Source organism: Balaenoptera physalus (genome assembly GCF_965194825.1).
Source record: "Balaenoptera physalus genome assembly, chromosome: 3".
Lineage (NCBI taxonomy): Eukaryota > Metazoa > Chordata > Mammalia > Artiodactyla > Balaenopteridae > Balaenoptera > Balaenoptera physalus.
Genome location: NC_138890.1, coordinates 17,247,344 through 17,275,053, shown reverse-complemented (window position 1 = coordinate 17,275,053; position 27,710 = coordinate 17,247,344). Strand labels below are relative to the sequence as shown.

Genomic DNA, 27,710 nt, shown 5'->3' with positions numbered 1-27,710 from the left:
AGTCAGCCTGGCAGCTCAGAGCTGGGTCTGGGTCTGCCCCTTGCCTGTCTCCAGAGGGCTGGTTTTCGTGGATGTCCCCCACGGTACGGGGGATGGGTGGCCTCACCCAGGCTCCTGGACACCCCTGCGGGTGCAGCAACAGCTCCCTGGTCCCCAACCCGTGCCTAAGCGCCTGAGCTCCAAGCCTCCCACCCATTGGACCACTGGGGAGCTGCCCTGGCACTTCCCAGTGACCCACAGCCCTGCCAGTGCTTGTTTGGCAACTCCTCCTGGGGGGTGTGGAGGTTGGAGAGTTCTAACCTCTCAGATGGGGAGGATGGACACCCCAGCCCACAGCTGGTGTGAGGAAGCTGGTAGGGCTCCAACCCAGCACCCACGCACTCAGAGTAGGAGGACAGTGTGGCCTCCTCCCCCAGACAGCTCAGCTCAGCTTGCCCCAGAGTAGCCGAGGATAACAGGTATGGTGGGGACTCAGGTGGGGGTAGTGCAGCTGCGGACACTGCAGGTGAGAAGGACACTGCAAGTGAGGAGGATGCAGGTGGGAAGGAGAGAGTACAGGTGGGGAGGATACAAATGGGGACCCTGCTGGTGTGGATGCTGCAGGTGGGGACAATACAAGGGAGCATACTACAGGTGGACTTGCACACAGCACAGGTGGGATACCTCAGGCTAGGACACGCTCACAGGTGGTTCAGACCCGCTCTCTGCCTCTCCCTGTCACACGGCCTGCCCTATGGTGGACAAAAAGAGAGGAGCTTTGTTCCTGACCCCAGGTTTAGCCCCTCCCCTGGGCTGATCCTCGACTGTGAGCCAGTCGGGGCTGACCCACAGGGCCCAGCTCCTGCAACCCAGCCCAAGGCTGACATGACAAGTGGGACAGGCCACCATCCACTCTGATATGCTTCCTCAGCCAGCAGGTTCAGGAGCAGGTGCGACCACTTCCTATTTCCCCTACCACAGGGCCTGGGGTCCCTGAGCAGGCCCTTGGGTTGAGGGACATGAGGACACACCTGGGCCCTGGAATAGGACCAGAGGCCTCTCCAGGGCTCCCCCTGCAGCTCTCCAGCTGCAGCTCGAACCCAGCCTGGCCTGACACGCTGGCAGGCAGCAGCACCGGCCCAGCTGATACCCCAGCATGGCCAGCAGTCTCCAGCTCTGGGTCTGTCCCAGTGTCAGGTGTTCATTTTATATTTTCCTTGTTCAGTTATGAGGAATAATTTCTCTCCAGGCCCAGAAGCAATGCTGGGCCTCCTCACACCACCTGGCCCACCTGCTCAGGCTCCGCCAGCCCTCAGCCTAGCTCTGCTGGGCCTCTGGGCCTGGACTCTGCCTGTTGCCCTGATGTTCAGGCTCTGGGCAGTGGTGAGACACTCAGGTCTTCTTTATTCCCGTCTATGGCAGAACAAGGCCTGCTTTTGTCAGGGACTTGCCTTCCTCGGCCTATCCGTGTCTCCCTCTCTAGAGCCAGGCCTTTGAAGGATCAGATCCCAGATCCTGATGTCCCTGGCTTCTCATCTGGCAGGCCTCTGCCTGCCCACTGGCCTCCCTCACAGGGCACCCACCCCCTTGAGCACACCTGGGGAGCCAGGTGCCTTCCAGGGAGACTCTGGCCTGTCCTTCACAGACAGTCCTAACAAGGGGTGGTAGGAGGTAGGAGGGGTGGCAGCCTGTGCAGGAAAAGGCTTGAGACACCCTCCCAAGAAGGGGGCTCCCCAGGGCAGGTGCCCAGCTGGGCTTGCAGGTAGGGATGGGGTGCTGAAAAGGGCAGGGCCGGCCCACCATGACCTGGGAGCCAGAAGCAGCACCCTGCCCCCCAGCCTGGAGTCAGGACCTGGCACAAACAGGCTGGTGTCCCCAGAGCCAGCCTGCCCTCACTTGGTGGGGACAGCAAGCCACTTCAGAGCCTCAGGATCCCTGAGGGATTTTCACACTCTTGGAGAGACCAGAGTGGGGAGCATGGAGCTGCACCCCAAGGTGGGGTGGCAGGTGCGAGGCCAGCCCTCTGGGGTATGAGGCAGGGTGCATGCGGGCAGACCCTGGCAGCAGATGCTGGGACACCGTGATGCCTTTGGCTGGGCTTTTTAATTAACCTTGGCCACTCTGAAGGGCCCCAATTAAATGGAGAATGTGATGGCAGAGTGGGGTCAGGCAGAGAGATGAGTTTTAATTAAAGCACAGAAGGTTCCCAGCTAGGGTAGCAGTTGCCTAGGCAGGAGCGCCCCCACCTGACCGCCTTTGCTCCAGTCTTGCTCCAAAGGACGATGGCACACCTCAGATGGCAAGAGTGAGCACTGCCTGCCCTTGGCCACGCAGGACACAGCATGTCGCCTGCAGAGCCTGTGACCTCTTATCCAGTCTGTGTGGCCCAAGATCAGGCAGCTCCTCTCTAAGCCACTGTCCCCTGCTGGCTGCCCCCCTGCTCTCCTTCCCATCTTTGAGCATCTATGGTGTGTCCACTGCAAAGGCCCTGCTGGGTGGTGGAGGATAGACAAAAACAATGAAACAAATGTATTAAATATGTTTGTGTGCAATGGAGGAGAGTGGAGCGAAGGGCTGAGAGAAGCAGGGAGGGCTGCTTCAAATGGAGAGGGGGTACAGAGGAGCACCTCCTTCCTCGGAAGGAGGAAGGAAGGAGGGAGCGAGCTCACCTGGAAGGGAGCAGTCAGTGCGAAGGCCCCGGGACAGGACCCTGGGCACAGCTGAGCTGCCTGATACCTGCAAATTAGAATGAGAGGGGGCCAGACGGCAGAAGGCCGTGGGCACGGGGGGCTTTCAGCTTCACTCAGGGGCACAGGGACCATATGCAGCTTCTGAGCAGGGCCACTTGCTAGGTGCCAGGAACCAGGGTGCCTGAGCCCTCCGTAACCCAGACCCCAATCTGCTTGTTGTCCAGGCTCCCTCGCCTTGCTCAGTGGGACGGCAAGCAAGATGCTCGTGAGTCCTTGAGAGACTCTGTGAATCCCGACTCCTTCTTCTGAGGGTGATCCACACCTGGGCCCGGGCCTGGAGCTGGCTGGGGGAGGCGGTGGCAGGCAGGCACATGAGTCCGCCCCCACAGCTGCCCATCTTTCTTCAGGGCAGTTTTGCAATAACTGCAGCTACAGGGCTGACATTCTCCACACCTGGTTTCCTCCAGACACGGGACTTTGGGAGCGATGAGTGAAGGAAGCAGGGTGAGGGAGTGTCTTTCAGTATCAGCACAGACTGCCTCCAGTCCTTCCCCTAGTCCTGCTGGGGGCTGCAGGACAGGGGGCACCTGGGAAGGGACTGGTCTGACCCCAAGACCCAGAACCACTTCAAGGTGTGGCGGTCACAGCAGGGGACACATGCCCAGTGGGGGACACATACCCAGCTGGGCAGGCTAGGTGGCCACTTGCAAGAAGTCAGCCACCCTCAGGCTGATGGGTGCAGAAACCACCTGGACAGGCAGGTGAAAGGAAAGAGGGGTGTCCAAGGGGCCCCCATCCTTTCAGCCCCAGGAACCAGCCCACATGAGGCCCTGGGGAGGCCATGACAAATTTCCACAAACGTGGTGGCTAAAAACAGAAATTTATTCTCTCCCAGGTTTGGAGGCCAGAACTCTGAGATCAATGTGTAGGTAGAGTGTGCACCCTCTAGAGACTCTAGGGGCAGATCCTTCCTGCTTCTTCCAGCTCCTGATGCCCCAGGCAACTCTTGGCTTATGGCTGCATCACCCTAATCTCTGCCTCTGTTGTCACATGGCCATCTCCCCTTGTCTGTGTCTCAAATCTCCTTATAAAGACACTTGTCATTGGATTCAGGGCCCGCCCTAATCCAGGGTCATCTCATCTCAAGATTCTCAACTAATTACAACCTCAAAGATACCATTTCCAGACAAGATCCCATTCGGAGATTCTGGATGGATGTGATTTTGGGGGACGCAATTCCAACCCCCTGCAACGCCTGTGGTGTAAACCCAGGCACTGCCGCTGTCTGGCTGCACCTCACGCAAGACTTCATGCCAGTACATGTCGCCAAGATGCCACTAGGTCCTAACCCCCAAGAAGATGGCATATATAAGGACTGTCATTTTAAGCCACTAAGGTTTGTGGAACTTGTGGAACTTGTCACCAGACCGCAGAATGGGCGGGGACCACCTTTTCCCTTTCCCAGGGTTTTTGGAACCCTGAATTCATTAGATGCCTCCCAGGCCAGGTGGGGTTCCTCCCTCCTGCTGTCCTCTGTCCGGGGGTTGAAAGGGGAGAAGGGCCCCCAGAGAGAGGCACAGACACCAGCCCCCTCAAACCTGGAGGTGAGTCCCAAGAGAACAGCTTGGTCCAGGTGGAGACTAGTGTTGCATACCCCCTCACAATCTGTGTCTCCCCACCCCCAGACCCATGAGGGCCCCACCCTTCCTCCCTCCCCTACCCACCACCTTGCTGGGTGCTGTGGCTCCACACCCTGGTCAGCCTGGTCCTGGTGACCTCCTCCTGCTGACTTCCTGGCCTCCAGCCCCTCCCTGGCCACACTGCAGGAACCACCAGGGAAAGCCCGAGTCACTGGGGCTCCTCCTGCCCCTCAAATTCCAGCTCAGACATCTCTGCTGGCCCCCTGCGCTGCAGCTTGTCTTACATATCCCCAAATGGGGCCTCTCTCCCACCCTTACTGACCTCATCCAGAGGTTAGAGCAGGGAGGCTATGTAGGCACCAGGGACCCCCTAGCAGGCTGGTGAAGCCCATGGGCTCCTTCTCAGAACAAGGTTTTATTACTGCCTAAAATAAATGATGCACCATCACAAAAGAAACAGATCCAGTTATCAAAAGCTTTAAGACTTTTGTGGCATGTGACTTCAGGGGCAACAGGTTTCCATTACCTTGACAAGGGTGATGGCTTCCAAGACGTACTAAGTGTGGTTAGAACTTTCCAGACCACACACCTCCAGTATGTCCTTCTAACTGCGTTCACCTCCATAAAGCCAGAAGATATGGAAATGAAGTGTTGTGCAGAATGGGGCACGGCATGCACCATTGTCACCAGCACCAGAGATGAAAAGGCTGGCTGCAGGCTGACAACCTCTGTAATTTCAGTTGAGCAGGGAACAGAAACAAGATTTCATGGTTCCTGCAACATCTATGACACGACATGAAAATGTCTTGAGGTTTCTGTTGCTGACGCCATAGGTCCAGCACATACTGCTGTTTGGGAATGTCACCTATATTCAAAATGGGAGGAAAAGCTAAATGTTAGTCAGAGGGTCCTAAAAACAAATATGTGCTTTTTGGCATCCCTGTGCAAGGCTCACTGAGCGGGGCTCCCTGTACGCACCTCACCTGTTGTCTGCTCAGGCATGGAGCGAGGACGAGAACCAGGTGAGAAACATCCTTGCCCAGTGGAGCTGGCCTTCCAGGGAGGACCATGGTGCCCAGGAGAGCTGAGGTGAGCGTGCAGGAACTGCTCATTCTCAGACAGTGCCCCAGGCAAAGGGAGAAAGGCCCTGGGTGGGGAATGGTCCTGGCCTGTCCCTGTGAGCTGGGCCAGAGTGAGGGGGCCACAGTGAGGATGCAGGGAAGGGAGGGGCCTGCATGAGATGGGGAAACTGAGGCAGGAGCAGGTATGCTCAAAGGGTCCGAAGGTGAGAGAGACTCCAGAGCCAGCCCTCTCACATGTGTGGAACTGGGCTATGGGGTTCCTCACACTGCCCCTTGACCGCTGTGTGGCTCTGGGTGAGCCCACCCCTCTGCCAACCACAGGCTTCCCACATGACCTGGCTACCCCCAGACTCCAGCCCAGGCCCAGGACAAGGGGCAGAGCTGCCCAGGGGTGGGGCAAGAAAATGGGCATGGAGGGTGTGTAAGTCCCCTCCTGGGACCCACACCATCAGAATAGCTGTGATAATCCCTGCACCTGCACCAGGAGGGTCATGTAGGAGGGTGGGCTTGGAGAGTGCGCCTAGAGAAGAAGGGATCTGAGCTGAGCAGAGGGAAGGGTGCGGCCCTCTCCACACCCCACCTCTATCTGGACAGAAACCTATCTCAGGGTCCACTCTGGGCTCAGGAATTCTATAGAGGCCAGCTCAACAGAGCCAGGAGCAGGTAGAGGAGTGCAAGTAGGCAGAGGACTCCCATCCCCACCCCACCCCCATCCAGGGAACTCTTTAAAAGGATAAAGTTCTGCAATTAGGTCCTGGTCTTTGAGTGCCTTCATAAGTAGTGAGCTCCCCATCACTGGAGGAGTCCAAGATAATGTTGCAGCCTGCAGATGTACTGAAGCTCCAATGTCTCCAGAGGCAGGGTAGGGCCAGAGGAATAGTGAAGGTGCTGGCAACAGGCATGCTGGGGTCCGAGTTCCAGGGGCTCAATCCCAGCTGTGTGAACTTGGGTGGGCTTGCAACCTCTCTGACTGCCAATAACCTGGCGCAAATGCTGTCCACCTCACAGGTGCCACACACAGAAGCTGCATGAGGTACCTGCCAGGCCTGGGGTCTTGGCATTTCCTATTCCCTCTCTCTCCTGCCTCTGCCCCTTTGCTCTTGCTGGTACTTCTGTCCCTCTAGCCACCTTCCCCAGGGGGCCTTCTGATTCAGCATCCCTGTGTCTGACCTTGTCTTTGGACTCAGGGACCCCCGAGGGGAGGAACTTGACGCCAGACCCCAGCCAGGCCCCTGGCGTGGGTCAAGCTGAAGGTGAGGATCTGGGCTGGGGGCTTTGAGCCTGACAATGGAGGTGGCCATGGATGCCGGCAAGCCCTCTAGCCAGCTCACCTCGCCCCCTCCTGGCCAAAGCTGGGTAGGCACCCTGTTCTGTCCATCCCGTGTTTCCATCGCCTGGACTCTAGGGAAGGGGGCAGGGAGGTGCTGGTGGGCACTGGGGCCTCACTTTCCCTAGGCAACTGCCTGACAACTCCTGGCTCTCTAACAGGTCTCCTGCCACGGGCAGGGATCCTTCCCCTGAGGTGCCCACCCTGGGCCTCCCATACCTGTCTGGCCTGAAGATGCCTCCTTTTCCCAAGGGAGGGGGGGGGCACCAAACCAGGAGAACAGAATCAGGAGGAAGGTAAATTCGGTAACCTGGGGATTACACAGGAATCCATCTTATTTTTTTAACTGTGCATGTATCTTTCACATGCTCCTTCCTGTCTATATTTTTTGTTTTTTTTAATTGAATAGTACATTTATTTATTTATTTATTTATTTATTTATTTATTCATTCTTGGCTGTGTTGGATCTTCGTTTCTGTGCGAGGGCTTTCTCTAGTCGCGGCAAGCGGGGGCCTCTCACTATCGCGGCCTCCCTTGTTGTGGAGCACAGGCTCCAGACGCGCAGGCTCAGTAACTGTGGCTCACGGGCCTAGCTGCTCTGTGGCATGTGGGATCTTCCCAGACCAGGGCTCGAACCCGTGTCCCCTGCATTGGCAGGCATATTCTCAACCACTGCGCCACCAGGGAAGCCCCTGTTTTTTTGTTTTTAAAGGAAGCTCTGAGGACACAATAGTCATTTGCAGACGTCCAGCTGTGGGTCAGTTCTCTGGGGGTAGAGAGCCAGCATCACCAGAAGGTTCTGTGCCCCTCTCTGGAGATATAAACCCCTGAGGGCACTTTGAGTGAGCATTGTGATGTGTTTACAGCATTGGGGGGGCAGCAGCTGAGGTGCAGAGCACAGGCTAGTTCTTCCGTAGATAGTGAGGTCTGGGGGAAGCTGGGTCTCGAGACAGGGGACTGGCAGGGTCTGGCTCACAGGGCCTAGGGCCCTCAGCGTCTCAGGAGAAGAGGTCATCAGTGTTTGGGGCAGGAGGGCTGCCTGGGGGGGGGGGGATGGCTAGGCAGCCCTGGGGAGGGCTGGTGAGGTCCTAGCCACCCCAGCCCAGTAAGGAGGCGCTGCCCAAGAGGAGTGGGTGGGTGAGGAGGGGCAGAGAAATGACAGGAGCCTGCCGGCATACTGCACAACACCTCAAGGCTTTTCTCTGCCAGGCAGGCTCCTGGGCCAAGACCCAGGTGATGGCCTGCTTTGTGCCCTCCACAACATGCAGGCACTGGGGGAAGAGGCCCCCAGCAATCTCACCAATGACTCTTGACTTGGGGACCCTTCACAGCAGCAGGAGGATAGTGGGGGAGAGAGTTCAAGTAGCACAGGGGTGGAGGGATGGTGCGGGACTGGGGGTTGGCGGGAGGCCACAGTCAGGCCCCCAGCCGGGAGAACGTGGAGAGGGACCACGACAGGGCCCCTCTCCCTTCTGATCAGCTCAGGGAGGCTTCCCAGAGGAGTGGGCTCCCCCGTCTGTCACCTGGAACCCGTCTCGGTGGCTACGTCGGGGGAGCGCTGTTCCCTGCCCAGCTTGGCTCCCTGCTCCGTCCGTGCTACTAGACGCCAGCTTTATTTGATCTTGGGTCTTGCTTCTTCAGGTCGGCTCCTCGGGCGCGCACGGGGCTGCGTGGGTCACTGCAGTCACCCGGGCTGAGGCTGGGGAGGGGAGCTGGCACCTGGGCACCGCCGCCCCGGGACCGCAGGGCCCACACGGGACTCAATCGCTGCATCTGCAAAACGGACGCGAGAGCTCCCTCCACGGCCGACCACTGAGGAGGCGCGCGCAGACGCAGCCGGACTCTGCCGGGGCTGAGGGAGAGGGGGGCTGGGGGCGGGGGGAAGGAGGGGTGCGCGCAAGCGCAGCGGTGAGAGAGGCGTCGTCCCTGAGCCCCGCGCTTGTCCGCGATCTCGTCCCCACCGCCCGCCCGGAGTCTGCGTGTGCACGCCGCAGCGGGGGAGTGGGTGGGACTGCGGGCGGGACCGCCCCGTTCCCCAGCGTGCCCCGCGGCAGCAGGCACTGACGTGGCCGCCGTCAGAGCCGCCATCTTGTGGGAGCGAAACCAACGCCTGCCTCCGAGCAGCAGCTGCGCCGCGGCCGCCGAGGGTGAGGCTGGGCCCGGGCCGAGGCGGGGGCGGGGGCTGAGTTGAGGCCCGGCGTGAGGCTGGGCCGGGGCGGTGAGAGCCGAGACAGGTCCAAGGTGAGGCCGGGCCGGGCGAGGGGCGAGGTGAGGCCGGGCCGTGGGTCGAGGCGGGGAGCCGAAGTGAGGTGGGTAGAGGCGGGGAGCCGAGGCCCGGCAGGGGCCAGGGTCGAATAGAGGCCGGGAGCTGAGGAGAGGCTGGGCCGGTCTGGGGGTTGAGGCCGGGCCTGGGACCGAGGCGGGGCGGGGCAGGGTGGGTGCTGTGTGCTGGGCCAGGGGTCTAGGCTGGGATGGGTGTCGAGTAGGGGCCGAGCTGGGTCGGGAGCCGAGTCGAGGCCGGGGAGGGGGTCGGTCGCGCAACCCTCTCCCCAAGCCCCCCAGAGCCGCCGGGGCGGGCGCCCGGAAGTCCGGCCCGCAACGCGGGCTCTCCAGGAAGTCTCGCTTCCTGCTCCGCCTGCGAGGCCTCCTGCCTCGGGGTCGCGAGGACCAGGAAACTGAGGCCCGCAGCCCGGGACGCGGCCAAGGTCACACGATGGCCAGGGTTTGAGCCCAATTCCTGTCTGTTCCGAGCACGGAGCCGGCGAGGCGGGGCGGGGTTCGGAGTCCGGGTTCCTGGGCGGGTGCTGTGGAGCTGGGGTCTGAGTGGGAGTGCCTGCGGCCCAAGGAAGCCCCCGATGGACGCGCTGGCGGCACTGTAAGGCCCCTTTATCCAAGCTTGCTGCAACCCCAAGATTGCTTCCTGGGTGCCTTTGGCATGGATTGGAACACACTTCCGAGCTGGTGAATCTTTAACCTACGTTTGGAACGACCTGTCCAGGGTTGAGGCGGCCTCCCTAGCAGAGCGTCCTAAAGCTTTCTTATTGCCCAGTCCAAGTGGTTACGGGAGGTAAAACGGTAGCTTTGTTAATAAGGCTTGGCAATTAATTATAAAGTCCTTAAAATACTAGCTTATCAACTGAGCACTTCTGAGCTCCTCAAAACACCAAGTTGCTGTTTTAAATGAATCAAGCAAAAATGCACAAGAAATCATTGGCAGGAGACAGAGGCAATGCAGACGATTTGGGGTGGCCCCGGAAGTCACTGTTGAGAGCTGTGTAGTTGATGTAGTTGTAGCTGATGTAGTTGGTGTTGGAGTAGTCAGCTCTAGTTCTTGTTTCAGAACTAGTGGTCAGCGTTTTCTTCTGCTGGCTGTTTGCATGGTTGCTCCTGCATTTCTGGCAGTGTGTGTGTGTCTGAAGGAGTGTGAGATGCCATGGCGCATGCTGTGTGTGGCGTCCTTGGAGTTTTCAGAAACTGTCAAGAGTAGCCAAAACTGGAAGAACTTTGAATGCATGGTGTTGTTAGCTGGGTCCAAAATTATGAGGAATTGAGTGTGTATGTGTTTACCACAAATCTGGCCACTTTGTTAGAGTGTGCCATGAAGGTTTTCTCTAGTTAACTGGTAGAACGTAGTGTGCCTCTTCACTGGGCATGTCCTGTTGCAACAAATCCTTGTCACTTGGGCATTAGAAACCTGCTGTTTCCCGTGAGGGTTAACTTCAGATACAGGTATTCAAAATTGCTACTTCAGAAAGATTTACAGTAGTTGGTTTGGATAATAGCTGACTCACATGCTGTCTGCTCATTGTAAGAAAGTTAGTAGAAAGCAAAAACTGGTTCTCTGCTTCTCACAGTTCTGGTTTTTAAATCATGTGGTTTAGCTATTTGCTTTGCCTCTTGCACAATGTGAAAAGGGCGTTCAAACCTGCTAAGCCACCTCTACCAAAGATCAGACGGGGTTGAAACTACAGGAAGGTACACCTGGACTTTTCTGTTTACTTTAGTAGAATTCAGTATGGACCATCAGCCACTGAGGTGATCTCCAGGGTCGAATGGCTGTAGGAATAAATCTAACATAGGGGAAGAACCTTTGTGCAAGTTCATAAATAGTATATTAACGTGGTTTGAGAGAGTTAAATCAGTTTCCTTCAGATTCTTCAAATTCAGTGTTGCCTTGAGATATATGAATTTAAATCTGCTCTTGATCACAGTTCAGGCTCACCAAGCATTTCTGCAGCCTTCCTGAGGGTTGTGATCACTTACTGAGCTGGTGTTCAGAGCCAGCTAGCCTGTGCTTGCCATAGCATTTATGACTGGTCTCTGTACACATTGTCCCATAGATATTCTCCCCTTTGACCTTCCAACCTTTGTAGGATTAGGAGAATGAAGGAAATAAAATGTACATCTGTCAGAGGTGGTTGGGAAAGAAACATGAAAAATTCCTTTCAGTTGGGATCTTAACATTAAATAAGAACTTACTTCTTTTGTGGTCTGTCTGCTCATCATTGGTGTGGATGGTGTTAGAGATGTCCTCCCAGCACCATCTGAAGTGGTCTTCAGGAAACGTTTTTGACCTAATAGTGGGTTGGGTGTAACACTTCCTACTGGCAGGTAAAGGAGGGCTTGGGAATGTGTGAGTGTGAAAGAATGGGGGTGGGGTTAATTTCAGAGTGTGAGCCAGGGTTAGGGGGGTACTTCATCCTTAGGTTCTTATCCTCTTGTGATTGTTATAAAGTCTTTAAAATATAGCATCTGTTATAGCTATACAGCTCTATCACTATTCTGGAAGGTAGTTCAACATTCTCAGATGGATCAGATGGCCTGATTAGCTAGAAAAAATGTGGCAGAATTTAACACAAAAACATCAAAGCTCCTTATTCCTAGGAGAATCTGTTAGGCCCTCACCCAGTTCTTTCACCCAAGCTTCCTTATATGAGTGGGAAGAAATGGTGAAGCTATCTGTTGCAGGGACTAACCTCCATGTTCCTAACAAACCCATGTTTCCTGGGTTTTGCGTACACTGGAGACAAGAGCTTGGCAGCCTGGCATCAGCACATAGAAAGGGAAGAGTGAGACTTATCACTCACTGAAAAAGAAGAGACAGAAAAAAGCATACAAGACAGGCAGATTTTACACACATAGCAATCGGGAGCGATTCTCTTTAGGAGGCAAACATTTTTACACAGCTGAGGCTACAGGGGTGACTGTTAGTATACAGCATAAATTAACAGAAGCCCCAGTTATGATCCATGCACATTTTCAGAAGTTAGAGATGTACAGTATATTTTAGAAACATTAATTAATGTTTAATCAGAATTTAGTAAGTTTTGCTCCTCAGAGGGATGCTAGCAAGCTAGAAGAGTTTGTCTCCAAAGAGCAAGTCATATGTAAAATAGCCAGCATCTTTTAGTTTGTATTGTACATCAAATTATTTTTGCAGTGATGTATGTGGGAGCTAAACAGAAAGCTTAATAGTACTAGGTCTCTGAGGTCCTGGAAATTTTTAACGTGAAGTTTTTAAGTATCCTATCAGTTTGACTTAGGGACAAATGGCCAAGAAAACAATTTCAAGATTCTGTCTAGACTCATATGTGAAGAGTAGGAACGAAGGCAAAGTTAGATGTGCCAGTGTTTTGATCACAGGTTTCAGAATAAAGGATGTCTTTAAAAATTGCTGTTAAGAGTGTGTTTTCCTGTGAAGTATTCTATTATCTGTAGATGAAAGTGCAGTTCCTAGCTGATTGAATCTATTAATTTATATTTAAAATACTGTATCTTTTGTCAATTTTGGTGATGTAACTTTGCTTAAAATAATTATAGCTTTTAGCATTTCTCTTTTGTCCAAGTGATATGAGATCTTGCAGATTCCTGGGGAGATCACTGAAAATATATTTTTAGTCACTAGTTGCAGGTATCTGAGAGCAGGTTTAGGGAGCAGATTGTGTACACACCTCTCCTGTGGTATTGAACTTTGCTGAGATGGACGTGTTTGCCCTGAGTAGTTAACTGTGTCGCTACAGCCCAGATTTCCTCCTCACTGGAATGTCAAAGGAATGTTCAGATTCCACCACACTCATGTATACTTTTAAACCAGTATGAAATTCATCATTGAGTTGATAGGTTTTTTTTTTTCTGACAAACTAATTTTTCAGAAAAGCATGTGTATGATTAATCTTTCTACTTTTTCATACTTAAGGCCCTGATAAATGTTCTTTTATGATTCTTTTCTCCTTCTTGACAGTGAATCTCTTGGGTGCCCAGGGAGGTGGCCAGTAGAGAAAGACAGGTGGAGATAGAGAGATGGGTGGAGGAAGGTGGGTGAGTTCTGGGCAGAGGAGGCCTCACTGGCAGAGTATAAGGCTGGGTGGAGACTCAGGGCCATGGCAGTGAATGGAATGGAAAAGCAGGCCAACAGGACACAGTAAAAGGAGTGGGCACTGAGTCAGACCTATCAGGAGGATAGGGGAGGAGGTGCCATTTGAGTAGAGGTATAAGGGAGTGGGGGTCCTGTGGGTCTTTGGGAGAAACAAGAAGCTTCTCCCAGGCAGGGGAACAGTAAGTGCAAAGGCCCTTAGGTGGGAGTGCACTTAGTGGTTTTGGAGACCTGCCAGGAGCACAGGAGGGGAGAGAAGCCTGCTGGTGTGTACCAGTGGTCCTTGGAGGGTAGCCCCACAGAAAGGGTATTTTGGGAACTTGTGGGAGGATTTTGGGCTCTGTCAATGGTGGGAGGCAATACTGATATTTAGTACGTTTAGCAGCAAGAATGCATTCTGCATGACTTTCATGTAGGTGAAAAATCTGTTTATATCTTAAACCTAATTCTGTTTATGTACAGAGTCAATGTGTGTGTGTGTTTGGTTTTAGTAGATGTTCTGAATTTTCCAGGAAAGAAACTACCTTGTAAATTAAGCGTGATTGTATTTTGTTCTTTGCAGAACTTTACCAAGAGTTGTTCTCTTTCTGGGGTGGTGTGGGGGAACATTTCATGGACACAGCAGGCCCTGAGTATCTGAGATGCTGGTGTATTTGTGGCAGTCTTCATTTGGTGGTTCTCTGACTACCTCCCTTGAACTTATAGTGTAGTCATGACCAATACTGAAGGTCATGTTTTATATTATATGACACCATCTTTCATTTCCCTGTTACATTTTAGTTGGGGCAACATGGGTTTTTTGCAGTCTGGTTTGTATGTTGGTTGTATTGTCTGCTAGCTTCCTTTCTGGATTGCAGGGGTGCTGCGAAATGCCATGGGGGTGTCGGCTCTGATCTTCTTAAGGAACCTGACTTAGTCTGACCTTTCCTAACAGGCCCCTCTTGCTGGCATTGAGAACACCTTGGGGAGTGGAAGCTACAGGCTTTGGGAATGCCAGAGGAGAGATGAGGTGGCCGGGACCAGGTGGATAGTGATGGGGAAGCACCTTTCAAAGGGAGAGGTGATGGGACTTGCCAGTAAAGTAAACAGATTTGGAGATGAGAGGGACAGAGAGAAGAATTGTGAGTGTCTCCGGGGTTTGGGTCTGAAGAACTGGGAGGAAGTTGCAGAGGGTTAAAGTGGGAAAGAGTGGGTCCTTTATATTTGAGGATTAGATTTTGATGGGAGACCCATGTGTTAAGGGGGTAGTAGGAGAGAAGTCTGGAGGTGAGAGGAAGCTTCAACTGGGGTCCCATGTAGGGGACTGCGTTCCTCTGGGAGTGAATGGCTGGATAGGGGCAGTACTAGAGAGTGAAAGTGCAAGACACTGAGTGCAATGGGACTGCTGGTCACCTGAGGGGGGTGACGGGGACTGCTGGGAGGTTTTAGGCAGAGGATAGCAGGAGTAGGTATATGAATGAAATTCCCCTGAGTCCAGGGCTGCCCAGGGTTTGAAATGTGAGCAGAGGTGGGAAGAGGCCTATTGAGAGGTTGCTGTGGCTGTTGAGGCCAAACACGAGAAGTTCCCACAAGGACATTGGCCTCCCAGGCAAGACCAGCTGCTTGGAGAGTGAGGCAGAGGTTACCCTGAGTGCTCCGAGCTGGTGCACCTCTGGGTGCTCCTAACAAGGGTCTCAGGAGGGCAGATCTGGCAGGGGGCTTGCTTCAGAGGTAGGGGATCTAACAGAGGCTCTCAACCACTGCTGCACTTTGCTATTCTGTGTCCTCTGGGAAGCCCATCACTCAGAAAAAGAGGTGGGGCTGTAGTTTGTTTTACATTTTGTTTTCAGAATGAAAGTTCTCTGAAGGCAAAAATCAAGTTTTGGAGATTGGTTTAATCATTTTAATCACAAAGTCCCCTTGTGCTGAAAAAGCCTCAGGGGGACGTCTGCCACTCTGAGAAGTTTGAGGAGGAAGAACTGGGCACTCTGACAGCTCATGGTTGGTTGCAGTTCCCTTTTTCTTCAAGGGTGTGGAAAGGGGTCTGAGCAACACTGGCTTCTCCAGAGCCCCACCCTCGTGCCAGGAGAGGGTCCTATGTCTGCACCATGGGTGCAGGTGGCCTCCTTGAGAAGGCACCAGAACAGAAACCATAGGGGCTTTAGCATGTTTGTGGTGATCATATAATTAAAGAAGTAGAGTGACAAAAACAAATTAATGTGATATACTTCACAACAGAGATCAGAATCCTGAATTTGCCTTCTCTTCCTTGTTCTCACTACTGGAACTGAAACGTAGGACTGTGTTATTTGACAGGTGTGCCTGTCCTTTCTGTCAGGATCATGGGGACTGAGACTTCAGCAGCTGGAGCTGTGTGAGTGTGTGTGTGTGTGTGTCCACGCTCATGTTGAAGCTTTTAGCTGCACTGAGAGGGCTATGGTGTAACTGTGGATCAGTCTTTGACATTGCTTGGCCCAGAGTCTCTAAGAACTAATTTACCATTGAGGTGAGGTTGGAAGGATGAGCACTGTCGCTGTTCCACTTCTGTTTCACCATCTGTCAATAGGATTCATTGAGTACTGTTGAGCTTATGTGTGCCCGGGGCTGTGCTCATCACACAAGTACTCCTTACATGAGTGTGGTGACTGTTAGCCCCACAGTGTGTCGAGGGTATGCTGAGAACAATAAAAAGGAAAGGACACTTCCCGGTGGAAGGTGGCATCTGAACTTGGCTTCAGAGGTTGAGTGAAGGGCTCGGTGGGCATGGCATAGAAAATCAGTATGGAGACGGGACAGGGAGCACAGCCAAGGTCAGAATGTGGGCCTGAGTGACTTGCTGAGGAGTTCCAAACCAATGGTTCTCTGTTTGCCACTGGGATGGGTTGAAATACAATTCTAATTGATTTCCAAAGGACCACTGAAGTGCAGAATTTGTAAGGAGTTGGTGGTACGACACTTTTCAGGGTATCTGGGTGGTTTAGAGTTGCCTGTAGTTTCTGTAATCCTGCTTTGCATTTCAGTCATAAATTGCTTTGTTTCCTCCATTTTCAGTTTAATTTGTTGTACATTTTAATGTTGTGAGGTTGATGCAAATTTGTTTTTGGTTTTGTTTTTTCAGTCTTTTAATCTCTTTTTCCAGTAACAATTTCTTTAGACTTAAGTGTGTTTAGAGTCAGATGGAGGGTATATATGCCCTGACTTCTGGAGTAGAAGTGCTCATTAGGGTCCATGGCACTGGCCCCACCCACCACAGTGGGGGGCCCAGGCACCCACCACCAGGTCTGCAGGACCAGGAAGCCATTCCATCACTGTTGCCCCATCCCATGGGCTAGCATACTCAGATGGTCCTGCATAGCTACAGGGGGCCAGGAATGTAGGTTTACTCTGGAAGGCCTCGAGCCCAGGGACAAATCTGGGAGAAGAAAATACCAAGGAGCAGCCAGCGTCTGCCACCAGGACGAATGCACAGAACTGTGAGAGATGCTCCTGATGTAGCATCCGAGTGAGGCCTCAACTTGTGGGTATCATCCACTCTTTGTTTCACTCCAGTTGGAGGCCACGTGACATTTGTGTTCAGAGGTCCTACATGGATATTGTTTTCATTTGGGGTAGACCCTCTGGTTATTTGCTCCCATCTGTAGATTTCACGTCAGTGTAAGTATCTTTGGTAATGGGCTTTGAGAACAGTTATGTTAAAAAATAGTAAGTAAAACTTTAAGACTATGAATAAGGGAGAATTGCAAAACATAAATAAATAAATTCATCAGTTAAATGCTTTGGATTTTGTAGTTATTGGTTAAGTAGGATTAATTGCAGTTACACTGTTTCCACGCTTGCCTTGTGGTTGGTATGCTTGTTCCATTAGAGAATGGACAGTGACTCTTGGATATTCATGTTAGTATAGACCAAGAGCTATGTTCATGAATGAAACTCATTTCTTGTTGTCATTTTAAGGATTTCACCTTGAATCTTAAGCTGGCCAAGAGGGACCTAAATTGAATTTCACTGGTTGCTCCTCCTAAGAATCAGACCTGACCGGAAACCCCTTCCTTCAGCTTTGGGAGGCAACTTGCAGGGCATCTGGAGACCAGGGTTAGTGTACTAGCCTCTGGATTTCTGGCACTCATCCTCCTCTGGGGGGGGGGGGGGTGTGTGTGTGTTGGGAACGGGACTGCTGCATAGAGGCCAGGTCTAGTGCCTAATTGATTCCTGCAAAACATCCTAAAAGTTTTGTTGTGAAAAACAAAAAACAGTCTCTCATTGGAATTCACCTTTAGAAGCAGACCTGAACTATACAGTTCTAGAACGTTTTTGCATGTTCTTTCATTTATTCTTCTTCTTTGTATTGAAAGTTGGGAATCAGGGTAGATGAAATGGGTGGAGGTGGTCAAAAGGTACAAACTTCCGGTCATAAGATAAATAAATCCTGTAATATGAGGTACAGTATGGTGACTGTAGTTTACCGTACTGTATTTATATTTGAAAGTTGCTAGAGAGGAAATCTTAAAAGTTCTCATCACAAGGAAAAAAAGGGTGACTGTGTGAGGTGATGGGAGTTAACTAGACTTTTTGTGGTGATCATTTCACAATATATTCACATACCAAGTCATTGTTTTGTACACCTGAAAATAATACAGTATGTATGTATACAGTATGTATGTATGTATAATACAGTATGAAAGGAAAAAAAAAGTTCAGTCAACTTAATTACATCCTTTGAGTGTCTCAGGCTGAATATTCTTCCTTCTGAGCGTGTTGTTGATTCTTATCTTCATCACAATTGTGTTAGGCCTGTGAGGTGTATCTGCCTATCACTAGTATTGGCACGTTCAGTATTCTTCTTACGATAATTTTTATGAAAAAGTGACAACATGTAACGCTCTACTCAATTGCAGAAAAATGTTAGAGGTACAGAAATGGAATGTTGGACTAATAGAGTAATGACTTAAGGCTTTATTTAGCTGATGGGGTGGAGCTACAAGTTGATGTACAAAAAGCAGTTTGTAGCAGATTATATTATGTGATCATATTGCCTATGAAAGTAGAGGACCCCCACCCCTTAAAATTAAATCCTACATGTCAGGGATGAATTAGGCTTTTGAGTGGTTGATAATCTAAGCACATATTTGACTGCTTGAAGAATGAATGAAACCCTTAAAGAAAATGTTTTATAATGTATATCAATTCCTCAGGAAGATCTTCACTTTGTTAATTTTTCTCAAATTAGATATTAAAACTGACATTATGAACTACTGAGCTGTACATTTTACTATATGTAATTTACACCTAATAAACTTGAGTTTTTTTAAAAAGAGCAAAACGAAAAAAGTTCTGATGTCACCTAGCTGTTCATTTGAATAGGGGATTCATCCATGTGATCTCTCATTTACAGAGGGACCAGAACAGCCCATCACATCTGAAGCACAGAATAGAATCCAAACCCTTGTTTTTTGCCTCCCTGGGTCACATTTTCATTTCCCAAGACATGCTCTAGGTTAGTGGTTTATTCTTCCTACTGATTCCCAACAGTTTGGGTCATCTTGATATGGATACAGAAATTTTGTTAAGTAAACCAGCTCTAACAGTTTCAGAAAATGTGACAAACTTTCCTTCTGCAGAAGTAAGCTACACAGCTCTGTAGGGGAGGGCTATCCCTTGCTTATCCTGAATCCTCTGAGGCTTGTTAGGAGATGCAGCAGGCACAGGTAGAGGTCGTGGGTACATATATTTCTCTTCAGCAGCTAAACCAGTCACTCTGGATTCATTTACTGGAGTGGAACGGGTGTAAACTCACGCTACGTTTTTTCCTCCCTTCACTGGCTTTCCCAGGGAGGCCTTTTGTTGGCCTTGGCCTGTAGCCTAGTAGGTCTTTGCATGCAGGAGTGTAGGCAGCCAGTTGTGTCTTGTTCTTTGCTATAATGTTGAACTGCCACCCTATCATTGTTTCTGGTCCTAACCAGAAAAAGGAAAAAACCATTCTTAAGGGGCTGTGTCGGCTCAGAGCTTTCTGTCTCAGGAAAGAGACGTGCTGTTGTTGCATCTTCTTATGAGCCAACTCGAAGATGCAAACTCAGGTAGGTGCAGGGAAGTGCTCTTTTAAGAAAATCAGCGTCTTCACTGCTTACAAATACTCACGATCATTACAATGAACCTGAAAAACAGGTTTTGACCTTTGTGCTAGGGATCCTGGTGGAGGAAAGGGTGAAATAGGACTAGGCTGGGCATCCTACAAGTTAGAACCTGTGTGGAGAGGCCACGGAACAACTCTTGTGGTCACTGTTGAACCTTTCCATTGTGATACTGTGTTAGGTCAGGAGCTGCCAGGGTCCCTGGACCAGGTGCAGGGCGGGTATAGATAGATGCTTTTATAGTGGGAGAGACCAAGTGCTGTGTGTAGCGTCTTAAATCCTAGAGTTTGTGCTCATCCCCATCCAGGTTCAGCCACCAAATATATGGCCCACTTCCCCTTTAGGGCTTCAGGACTTGAGTAAGTTAAAAAACTGTGTGTGGAAGGCAGGGACCACACTGATAATCAGGGCTCAGCAGACTGCACTGCCAAGGCAGGCCAGGGGTGAGTGGGCAGACACGCTGGGGTGGGGAGGGGAGGGTGGTGAAAAGGGCGTGACAGGAGGAGGAGGCTCTTGGACTGCCATGGCTGTGACTGACTGCATTTTGAGGCTGACATGCGGGTGTGGGCCTGCTGCTGGGCCCAGTTTACCTGGAATGTTCCATCAGTCCCATGTGGGAGTTGGGAGAGTACACATAACCCTTTCACCCCTTAGTGCCCAGGCTTTTGTGTCAATTTGTAGGAACGTAACACTAAAACAAGTATAAACAGCAGTCTTCCATCCTGCCTCCCAGGGATAGCCCCTTTCATGCCTCACTGTACTAAATAGTGTGCTAATACTGTTTCTCAGTGTGTCAGCTTTGGACGGTGAGGGTTGGCCCTTGAGACCACAAGTTCTGGCCTCAGCTTTCCAATACCCAGCAATGACAGTCAAAGTATCGTGACTGAGTAAATATTGTTCACTGCTGAGTCAAGTGGTGACTGGCTTATGGTTTCCCTCAGGAAATCTTAAATGATTTCTTTGCATTTTCATCCTTGGGTTTTTTTCTGTGTACCTGTCATTAGTTTTTCCCAATTCCCCTAGAATTGCCAAACCCCACGTTTATTAAACCACATAGGTAACTGTTCCTCTTTTCCTGGAATTCTCCTCCTTCCTGCTGCAGCCCGGGCTGGCTGCTGTTCAGGCCTGCCTCTGTGTCTCCCTCCATCACCTTGGGGGCTCCCCCTGCCTGTGGCAACCTGGAGAAGAAGGCATGTGTGAAGCCTTGCATTTCTGACCTCTGTTCTGCCCTTTGGCTGATACAGAATTACAGATTGAAAGTGCTGCTTATGTCTCTCTTTTGGGGGAACAGTTTGAGGTTCACCACTTAATTGAGGGAAAGGCGTGGAGATTTCCAATACCTACATAGCCTCCTCACTATATCCCCCACTAGAGTGGTGCATTTGTTACAATTGATGAACCTACATTGATATATCATCATCCAGAGCCCATAGTTTACCTTAGGGTTCACTCTTGATATCGTGTGTTCTGTAGGTTTGGAGAAATGCATCATGACACGTATCTACCATCGCAGTTTCACACAGAATAGTTTCACTGTCCTAAAAATCCTTTGTGCTCCACCTATTCATCCCTCCCTTCCACCTAACCCCTCACAACCACTGAAAGGATCTTTTTACTGTCTCCACAGTTTTGCCTTTTCCAGAATGTCACATAGTTGCAATCATAGGTGTGTGGTATTCTTAGATTGGCTTCTTTCACTTAGTAATGCACATGTATGCTCCTCCATGTCTTTTCATGTCTTGATAGTGCCTTTCTTTTTAGTGTTGAATAATATTATACTGTTTGGATGTACCAAGGCTTATCCATTCACCTACTGAAAGACATCATGGTTGCTTCCAAATTGTGGCAAAATTTGGAATGAATAAAACTTTTTGGAATGAATAAAACTTCTTTAAACATCAGTGTGCAGGTGTCTGTGTGGATGTTAGTTTTCAGCTCCTTTGGGAGCATGATTGCTGAATTATATGTTCAGAGTATGTTTTGTAAGAAACCTCCAAACTGCTGAACAGCTGTACCATTTTGCATTCCCTCGGGTAATGAAGGAGAGTTCCTGTTGCTCCACATTCTTGCCATTGCCAGCGTGTGTTCTGGATTTTGGCTTTTGGTCATTCTAATAGGTGTGCAGTAATAGCTCATTGTTTTAAGTTGCATTTCTCTGAGGACATATGATGAGCATCTTTTCATTGCTTACTTGCCTTCTGTAAATCTTTAATGAGGTTTTCATTAAGATCTTTGGCCCATTTTTTAAATTTTAAAATTAAAATTATATTTGTTATTGTTGAGTTATAAGTGGTCTTTTTATATTTTGGAAGACAGTCCTTTATCAGATGTATCTCTTGCAGATATATTCTCCCAGTCTGGTTTTGTCTTTCACAGAGCAGAAGTTTGTCATTTTAGTGAAGTTCAGTTTATCAGTTATTTCTTTCATGGGATCATGTCTTTGGTGTTGTGTCTAAAAAGTCATCACCATACGCAAGGTAGATGTTGGTCTTTTAAATTGCTCCTCGTTTCCCCCTGCCTTTTTTTTTTTTTTTTAATATTTATTTATTTGGCTGCGTTGGGTCTTAGTTGCTGCACGCAGGACCCAGTTCCCTGATCAGGGATTGAACCCGGGCCCGCTGCATTGGAAGCTCAGGGCCCTAGCCACTGGACCACCAGGGAAGTCCCAGTTTCCTCTTTTTTAAATCTTGTGTGTGTGTGTGTGTGTGTGTGTGGATTTTTTTCACTTTGTGAGGTTTGTTGTTCTCTGTGTCCTAATGCCCTGTTCTTGTTTTGTGGGCACCAGGTCCCCACCATGTTGATGCCAAGGCTGTGTGTGGGTTAGGGATTTTGTTTGTTTTTTATTGTTTTTTTCTTTTTAAATGTCTTCTGTCTTCTCTCCAAATTCTTTGTTTCAGTCACTTGCATTGGGGGCTTCTTAAAGGGAGATAGGGGCATGGCTGTTTGAGGGCCTCCAGGTGCAAGAATCCATCGGTCCTTGCTTTGAGGCCTCTGGGTTACATGTGAGGGTCTGCAGGGCAGTGTGCCTCCCTGTTGATTTTGCCGTATCCGTCTGTTTCCAGTACAGCGCACCCCATGCCCTCCTCTGCCTGGATAGCGGAGTCAGGGCCCCTGGTTCAGTTGCTCCAAAAAGGTCCCTTGGCTCTCCTGCGGAGCTGAGGATGAGTACTCGGTCAGGGTCAGACCTCACCAAAATTTGCTGTCTTCTGTCACCTATTTCCACCTCCCCCCACGTTTCTCTTTTGAGTCAGTCATCACTTATTTCTTTATTGGTAACGATTTCAGGAGTAAGCTGAGATAAATGTGTGTGTTCAGTGTATTCTGTCTTCCATAATTTATCATCGTTTATATTTAGGAAAAATGGCTGTCTGCAGAAAAGGAAATATAGTAAAGATATTTTTAAATTTTAATTTTGTAACTAGGTAATATTATTCAAAACCAAAAAGAATTAAAAAGTGTTGAAAGTGCACTGAAGCCTGCTGGAAGGGCCTCCACTGGACACCTCTAGGACCATTGGAGCATCTAAGTCACATTGGGGTGGTGATTCTGACCTACTGAGTAAACTAGGAATGCACAAGTTCACACTATATTAGTATATGGAGAAGTGGTTCCTTGCAGTAGAATGCTAACTAACTAATAGCTGGAAGGAATGACTCAATAGAAAATCACCATTTGACAGTCCTCATGGCAGTAATTCAGCCAGGAAATGTCAGAGTGCTAAAACTAGAAGGTGGAAGTTGGATGAGGAGCAGGACATGGACTTAGTCACTCAATACTCACTGATGACTAAGGCAGAAAGTAACTTGCAGTGGAGGCCTGGCGACTCCACCTGAGCCTGTCCTCAGAGGTGATAAGGAATGGTGGGGATCTGGGGCACCGCCCCCCAGGTGGGGTGCAGTGGGGCGTGCCTGTGGCAGGCCCATATCTGTGTCCTTCATGGGTCTGGCCTCTGACCGCAGCAGTGTCCATCCAAAGTCCAAAGACTGGGGAGCTCATTGTTACTTCTAGGGCGGTCAGGTATGCAGGGCAAGGCTCCTTCCAAGCCTTGACAGTGGCTTCCACCAGCACCCTCTCAGAGGTCAGGTGTAAGCAGCTCCTGCCTGCTTGGAACAAGTTCTCTGTGGTTCATTTGGTTTTCTGTCAACACTCACACAGAATTCTTCCCAGTTGAAGGCTGCCCAGCTCGCCACAGCTTGGCTTCACCTTAAGTGCCAAAAGTCCAGATTTCTGGCTTCCCTGGTGGCGCAGTGGTTAAGAATCTGCCTGCCAATGCAGGGGACATGGGTTCGAGCCCTGGTGCAGGAAGATCCCACATGCTGCGGAGCAGCTAAGCCTGTGCGCCACAACTACTGAAGCCCATGCGCCTAGAGCCCGTGCTCTGCAACAAGAGAAGCCACCGCAGTGAGAAGCCTGCACATAGCCACAAAGACCCACCTCAGCCATTAATTAATTAATTTTTTTTTTTTTAAAGTCCAGATTCCTAAGCATTTGAGAAAGTGACCGTTTTTTTCCTAAGGCCTTGTTTGGAAATAAAACAGTTGAAGGAGGAGAGTACTGAGCATGGAGAGGCCAGGCCTGGGCAGCTCTGGTGCCTTGGGCGCCTTTTGGGACAGGAGATCCCGTCCTCCGTGAGCCTCACTCTCCCACAGCTGCGGTCACTTGTCCCTTCCTACAGGTCTGAGTGTCTGGGCCTGGTCTCTGACCTTGGGTCCAGCCAGCTCAGTGGTATCCTAGTGCTTCTGCGCTGCTGAGTGAGGAGAGCCTGGCAGGAGCCCAAACACAGCACATGTGTTCTCGTACAAGCATGTTGCTGCACCACACAGGCCTTCTCCTGTCTGGGACAGCACTGACCACAGCTCTTGGGAAAGTGTCCCATGACAGGCTCCCCAGGGTCATTGCTGTGGGCTCACCCTTAGACTGAATGCTCTGGTGTGCTGCCCTAGAGCCCAGGTGTTCTCACTCCACCGGTCCTGCCTGCAGGGTGTGCTAAGCTCTCAGCGTGTTGGGAAAGGTTGGCTTTTGGTCTCTGCCATGGGCCCTCCTAGCTTCTCGTGTGTTAGTTGTCTTAACATTGGACTGTTTTTCATTTAGACTTGGAGCAGTTGGGAGACATGGTAGGGCCTTGGAGTGGTTATTTCTGGCCCCTTGAAAAGCTCTGTATTAGATTATGGAGAATCTAGCATTCATTTGAAAGCCACACCTCTCCACGCATGTTGGACATTGCACCCCACAGTGGCAGGTTGTAGGACTTAGAGGTAAGTTACCCTGAGGCCTTGGGCGTCACTTCCTGAGATAATGGCAGCAGCTGCTTCAAAATCCGGTCAGCCCTGTTCTAAGATTCCCATTCTCTCCTTTCTAAGGGTGATTTCAGGGCTCAAGAGGCAGGCAGGCAGGACTCTTTTTCTTTTGGATAGGAACCAGAATTTCATCAGCTTATGCCTTGTGAGTTTTCAGGAGAGGTAGGATGTCCATCTGTCTGTCTGTGGGTGAGTCTGTCTGTCTCTGAGCTGCTCCTGCTTTGCTGGCCCTGGGCAGCACAGAAAGAGACACAAGGACTCCTTGTATCTGCAGGTTTCTCTGGCCAGTGTTGCTCCCACCAGTCTACAGCATGGGGAATATCTTTGCAAACCTCTTCAAGGGCCTTTTTGGCAAAAAAGAAATGCGCATTCTCATGGTGGGCCTAGATGCTGCGGGAAAGACCACCATCCTGTACAAACTGAAGCTGGGTGAAATCGTGACCACCATTCCCACTATAGGTGAGGAGGCTGGGCCTCGGGAGGCTAGGGGGTAGTGGTAGCCCTGGGGAGAGCCTCACACTGGGTCTCCTCCAGGCTTCAACGTGGAAACCGTGGAATACAAGAACATCAGCTTCACTGTGTGGGACGTGGGCGGCCAGGACAAGATCCGGCCTCTGTGGCGCCACTACTTCCAGAACACACAAGGTGAGGGTGGGCCACCCCATTACAACCCCTCAGGAGGGGGGCTGTGGCCTTTGGGAGAGGTTGGGGGTGTCCCGGGTGCCTGCACTAATGCTTACTGTTCCCTATGCAGGTCTCATCTTCGTGGTCGACAGCAATGACAGAGAGCGTGTGAATGAGGCCCGAGAGGAGCTTATGAGGATGCTGGCAGAAGACGAGCTCAGGGACGCCGTTCTGCTCGTGTTTGCTAACAAACAGGTACGCGTGACTGAGCCACCCTGTGTGCTGGTGGTGGGTGCATGTTAGGCAGCCAGCCTCTCAGCGATGGAGGTCTGACGGGGGTCACAGGTCAGGTGGAGAGGGTTCCATGCAGTCCCCTTGACCCACGCCCGCTTTGCTACCCTCCCCCCTAGGACCTCCCCAATGCCATGAATGCAGCTGAGATCACGGACAAGCTGGGTCTGCACTCTCTGCGCCACAGGAACTGGTACATTCAGGCCACCTGTGCCACCAGCGGGGACGGGCTCTATGAGGGACTGGACTGGCTGTCCAATCAGCTCCGGAACCAGAAGTGAGCTGTACTCTCTCCTCCCCTCACACTCCCTCCTTCTACCCTCGCTTTACTCTCATGTGGCAAACGTGCCCCTGTGGTGTGAGTGCCAGAAGCTGTCTCCATGGTCGGTCACAGTGTGCTTCACCATGCTGTAAATGTGCAGACGCAGCCTGCAACTGGGTTTTTATTTAATGTAAATAGTTTTTGTTTCCAATGAGGCAGTTTCTGGTACTCCTATGCAATATTACTCAGCTTTTTTTATTGTAAAAAGAAAATCAACCCACTGTTTAGTACTGAGAAGGGATTTTAGGCACACGGGTCATCCAGGAGTCGCTGTGTCAGAAAAGCCCGATGTTCCTCTTCTGGGCTTTACATCTGTGTTGAGATCCATTTTGGTGGTTGGTTTTTAACCCAAACTCAGTGCATTTTTTAAAATAGTTACAAATACAAGATAAGGAGAACACTTGAACACACAGAAGGGAGAAATGTGCCTAGTGTAGGTTCTGCAGTAATGGCCTGAGTCCAGTCCACCAGTGGTCTGTTTCCCGTTGGGAACGTGAAACGGGGCAGAACCAGCTATGATCCATTCTGCATGGTCACAATAGGGTCCCTGTGATTTGCTCTGTCTTGGGTCATCCCACACCCCATAGCGTTTGTGCTTGTATCTGTGCTTACGTGGCTGCCCAGGAGATGGGCTGGAGGCTGCAGCCACCGCTCTCAGACCCCTTGGAGGAACCCCAGCCTTTTCTTGGGTCAGCATGGGCACTTTGGTTGGAACGCTCTGGTTTGAGCGGGAGCCCTGCAGTCCCCTTGCTTGCCTGCTCCGGGCTCTCTGGGGTCTCACCAGCAGGAGCGCGGGTGGTCATCCTTGAGCCCCAGCCCCTCGGAGCCTCTGTCTACGTGTGCTTTCACTCCCTCAGCCTGCAAGGGTCAGATTTGCCATCGAAAAATGATAACCTCTACTTTTTTCTTTTGTATTTTGATAAACACTGAAGAAGCTGGAGCTGTTAAACTTTATCTTGGGGAAAACCTCAGAACTGGTTTATTTGGTGTCGTGGAACCTCTTACTGCTTTCAATACACAATTAGTAATCAACTGTTTTGTATACTTGTTTTCAGTTTTCATTTCGACAAACAAGCACTGTAATTACAGCTATTAGAATAAAATCTCTTAACTATTTCATGGCTCTCCCATTTTTGGGTGCCCCTGACTGACAGTCTGCCTCTTGGAAGCTGGGCAGGGACAGCTGCTTCCTCCTCACTTAGGGAGGGCAGCATTGCTCTGACTTGCCCCGTTCCCTCTCTCTGCCCATCCCTTCCTTGCCACCCCACCCTTGTCTCCCTGCCCCCCCCCCCCACTGCTTCACTTTCCCATGGGTGGGTGTGGGTATGTCCCAGTGCCCTTGTGGTGACCACCTCATTGGTCTCATGCTGGCAGTCCAGCCCCCTGGTCCCAGTCTTGGCAATGCTTGGTTGTGAAAGGGACGGCAGGGTCACCATATGGAGTATCCCCAAAAGGCTAGGGCCAGGTGGTATGTGGAGGAAACCTGCCACCCTTCCCAACATCCACCCTCTGTGGTACCCCCCAAGCCAGCCAGCTTATCCTCTGGAGGGGCGGGAACCCCTGGCCAAGCTCCACGTCACTGCCACAGTGATTTACCTATGCCTGGCTGGGTGCTTTGTGCACCTGTGCCAGACCCCGTCCCGCTTTTGCAGGGGTTGTCCCTCTGACTTGGAGCCCTTCTTGGCACCCTTGTTCCCCTCACTGGGTGCAGGCATTGGCAGGCGAAGGTCCAGTTGTCCTTTCCCCCAGGAGGCAGGCTGCCCCACCATAAATAATGATCTGCTCTAACAGGTTGAAAACCAGTGCCGAGTGCTCTGAAGACAGAATTGCCTTTAGCTCTCATTTCTTTGAAAATCAGAAGCAAAACAAGAACCTCAATAATGAATCCAGTCTGGGTTTTGTCTTTATTCCAATGTGGTTTGTAAGATGTTAAGTTTTCACTTTTTCTGTGGAGGGCCAGGTTGTATGTATGCCTCCC

General features: G+C 50.9%; 1 protein-coding gene and 1 long non-coding RNA gene across 7 annotated transcripts; one reads left to right on the top strand and one right to left on the bottom strand.

The window, feature by feature from the left end:
• Positions 1-536: 536 nt before the first annotated feature.
• LOC309657534 lies at positions 537-8,582 on the bottom strand. Of its 2 annotated transcripts, XR_014261838.1 has the most exons (3): positions 5,293-8,582; positions 4,836-5,174; positions 537-2,715 (listed from the first exon to the last, which is right to left on the bottom strand). It is a non-coding gene; the product is annotated as an uncharacterized lncRNA (long non-coding RNA). The 2 variants fall into 2 exon arrangements; XR_014261839.1 differs by lacking the exon at positions 537-2,715 and having other exon boundaries at positions 4,083-5,174.
• Positions 8,583-8,733: 151 nt separating this feature from the next.
• ARF1 (ARF GTPase 1) lies at positions 8,734-26,848 on the top strand. 5 transcript variants are annotated; one of them, XM_082455147.1, is made up of 5 exons: positions 8,734-8,865; positions 24,770-24,954; positions 25,030-25,140; positions 25,250-25,374; positions 25,530-26,848. In XM_082455147.1, exons 2-5 carry the CDS (start codon positions 24,807-24,809, stop codon positions 25,689-25,691), a joined length of 546 nt encoding a protein of 181 aa, XP_082311273.1. In that variant the 5' UTR covers positions 8,734-8,865; positions 24,770-24,806; the 3' UTR covers positions 25,692-26,848. The 5 variants fall into 5 exon arrangements, with proteins under 5 accessions (XP_082311273.1, XP_082311274.1, XP_082311277.1 ...); XM_082455148.1 differs by having other exon boundaries at positions 8,824-8,959; XM_082455151.1 differs by lacking the exon at positions 8,734-8,865 and adding an exon at positions 8,965-8,986.
• The last annotated feature ends 862 nt before the right edge of the window (positions 26,849-27,710 follow it).

Coding starts and splice junctions, on each gene's coding strand:
- ARF1 (XM_082455147.1), top strand. CDS start 24,807: ATGGGGAATATCTTTGCAAACCTCTTCAAGGGCCTTTTTGGCAAAAAA. Junction 24,955..25,029: donor GACCACCATTCCCACTATAG/GTGAGGAGGCTG, acceptor GGTCTCCTCCAG/GCTTCAACGTGGAAACCGTG. Junction 25,375..25,529: donor TCGTGTTTGCTAACAAACAG/GTACGCGTGACT, acceptor CCTCCCCCCTAG/GACCTCCCCAATGCCATGAA.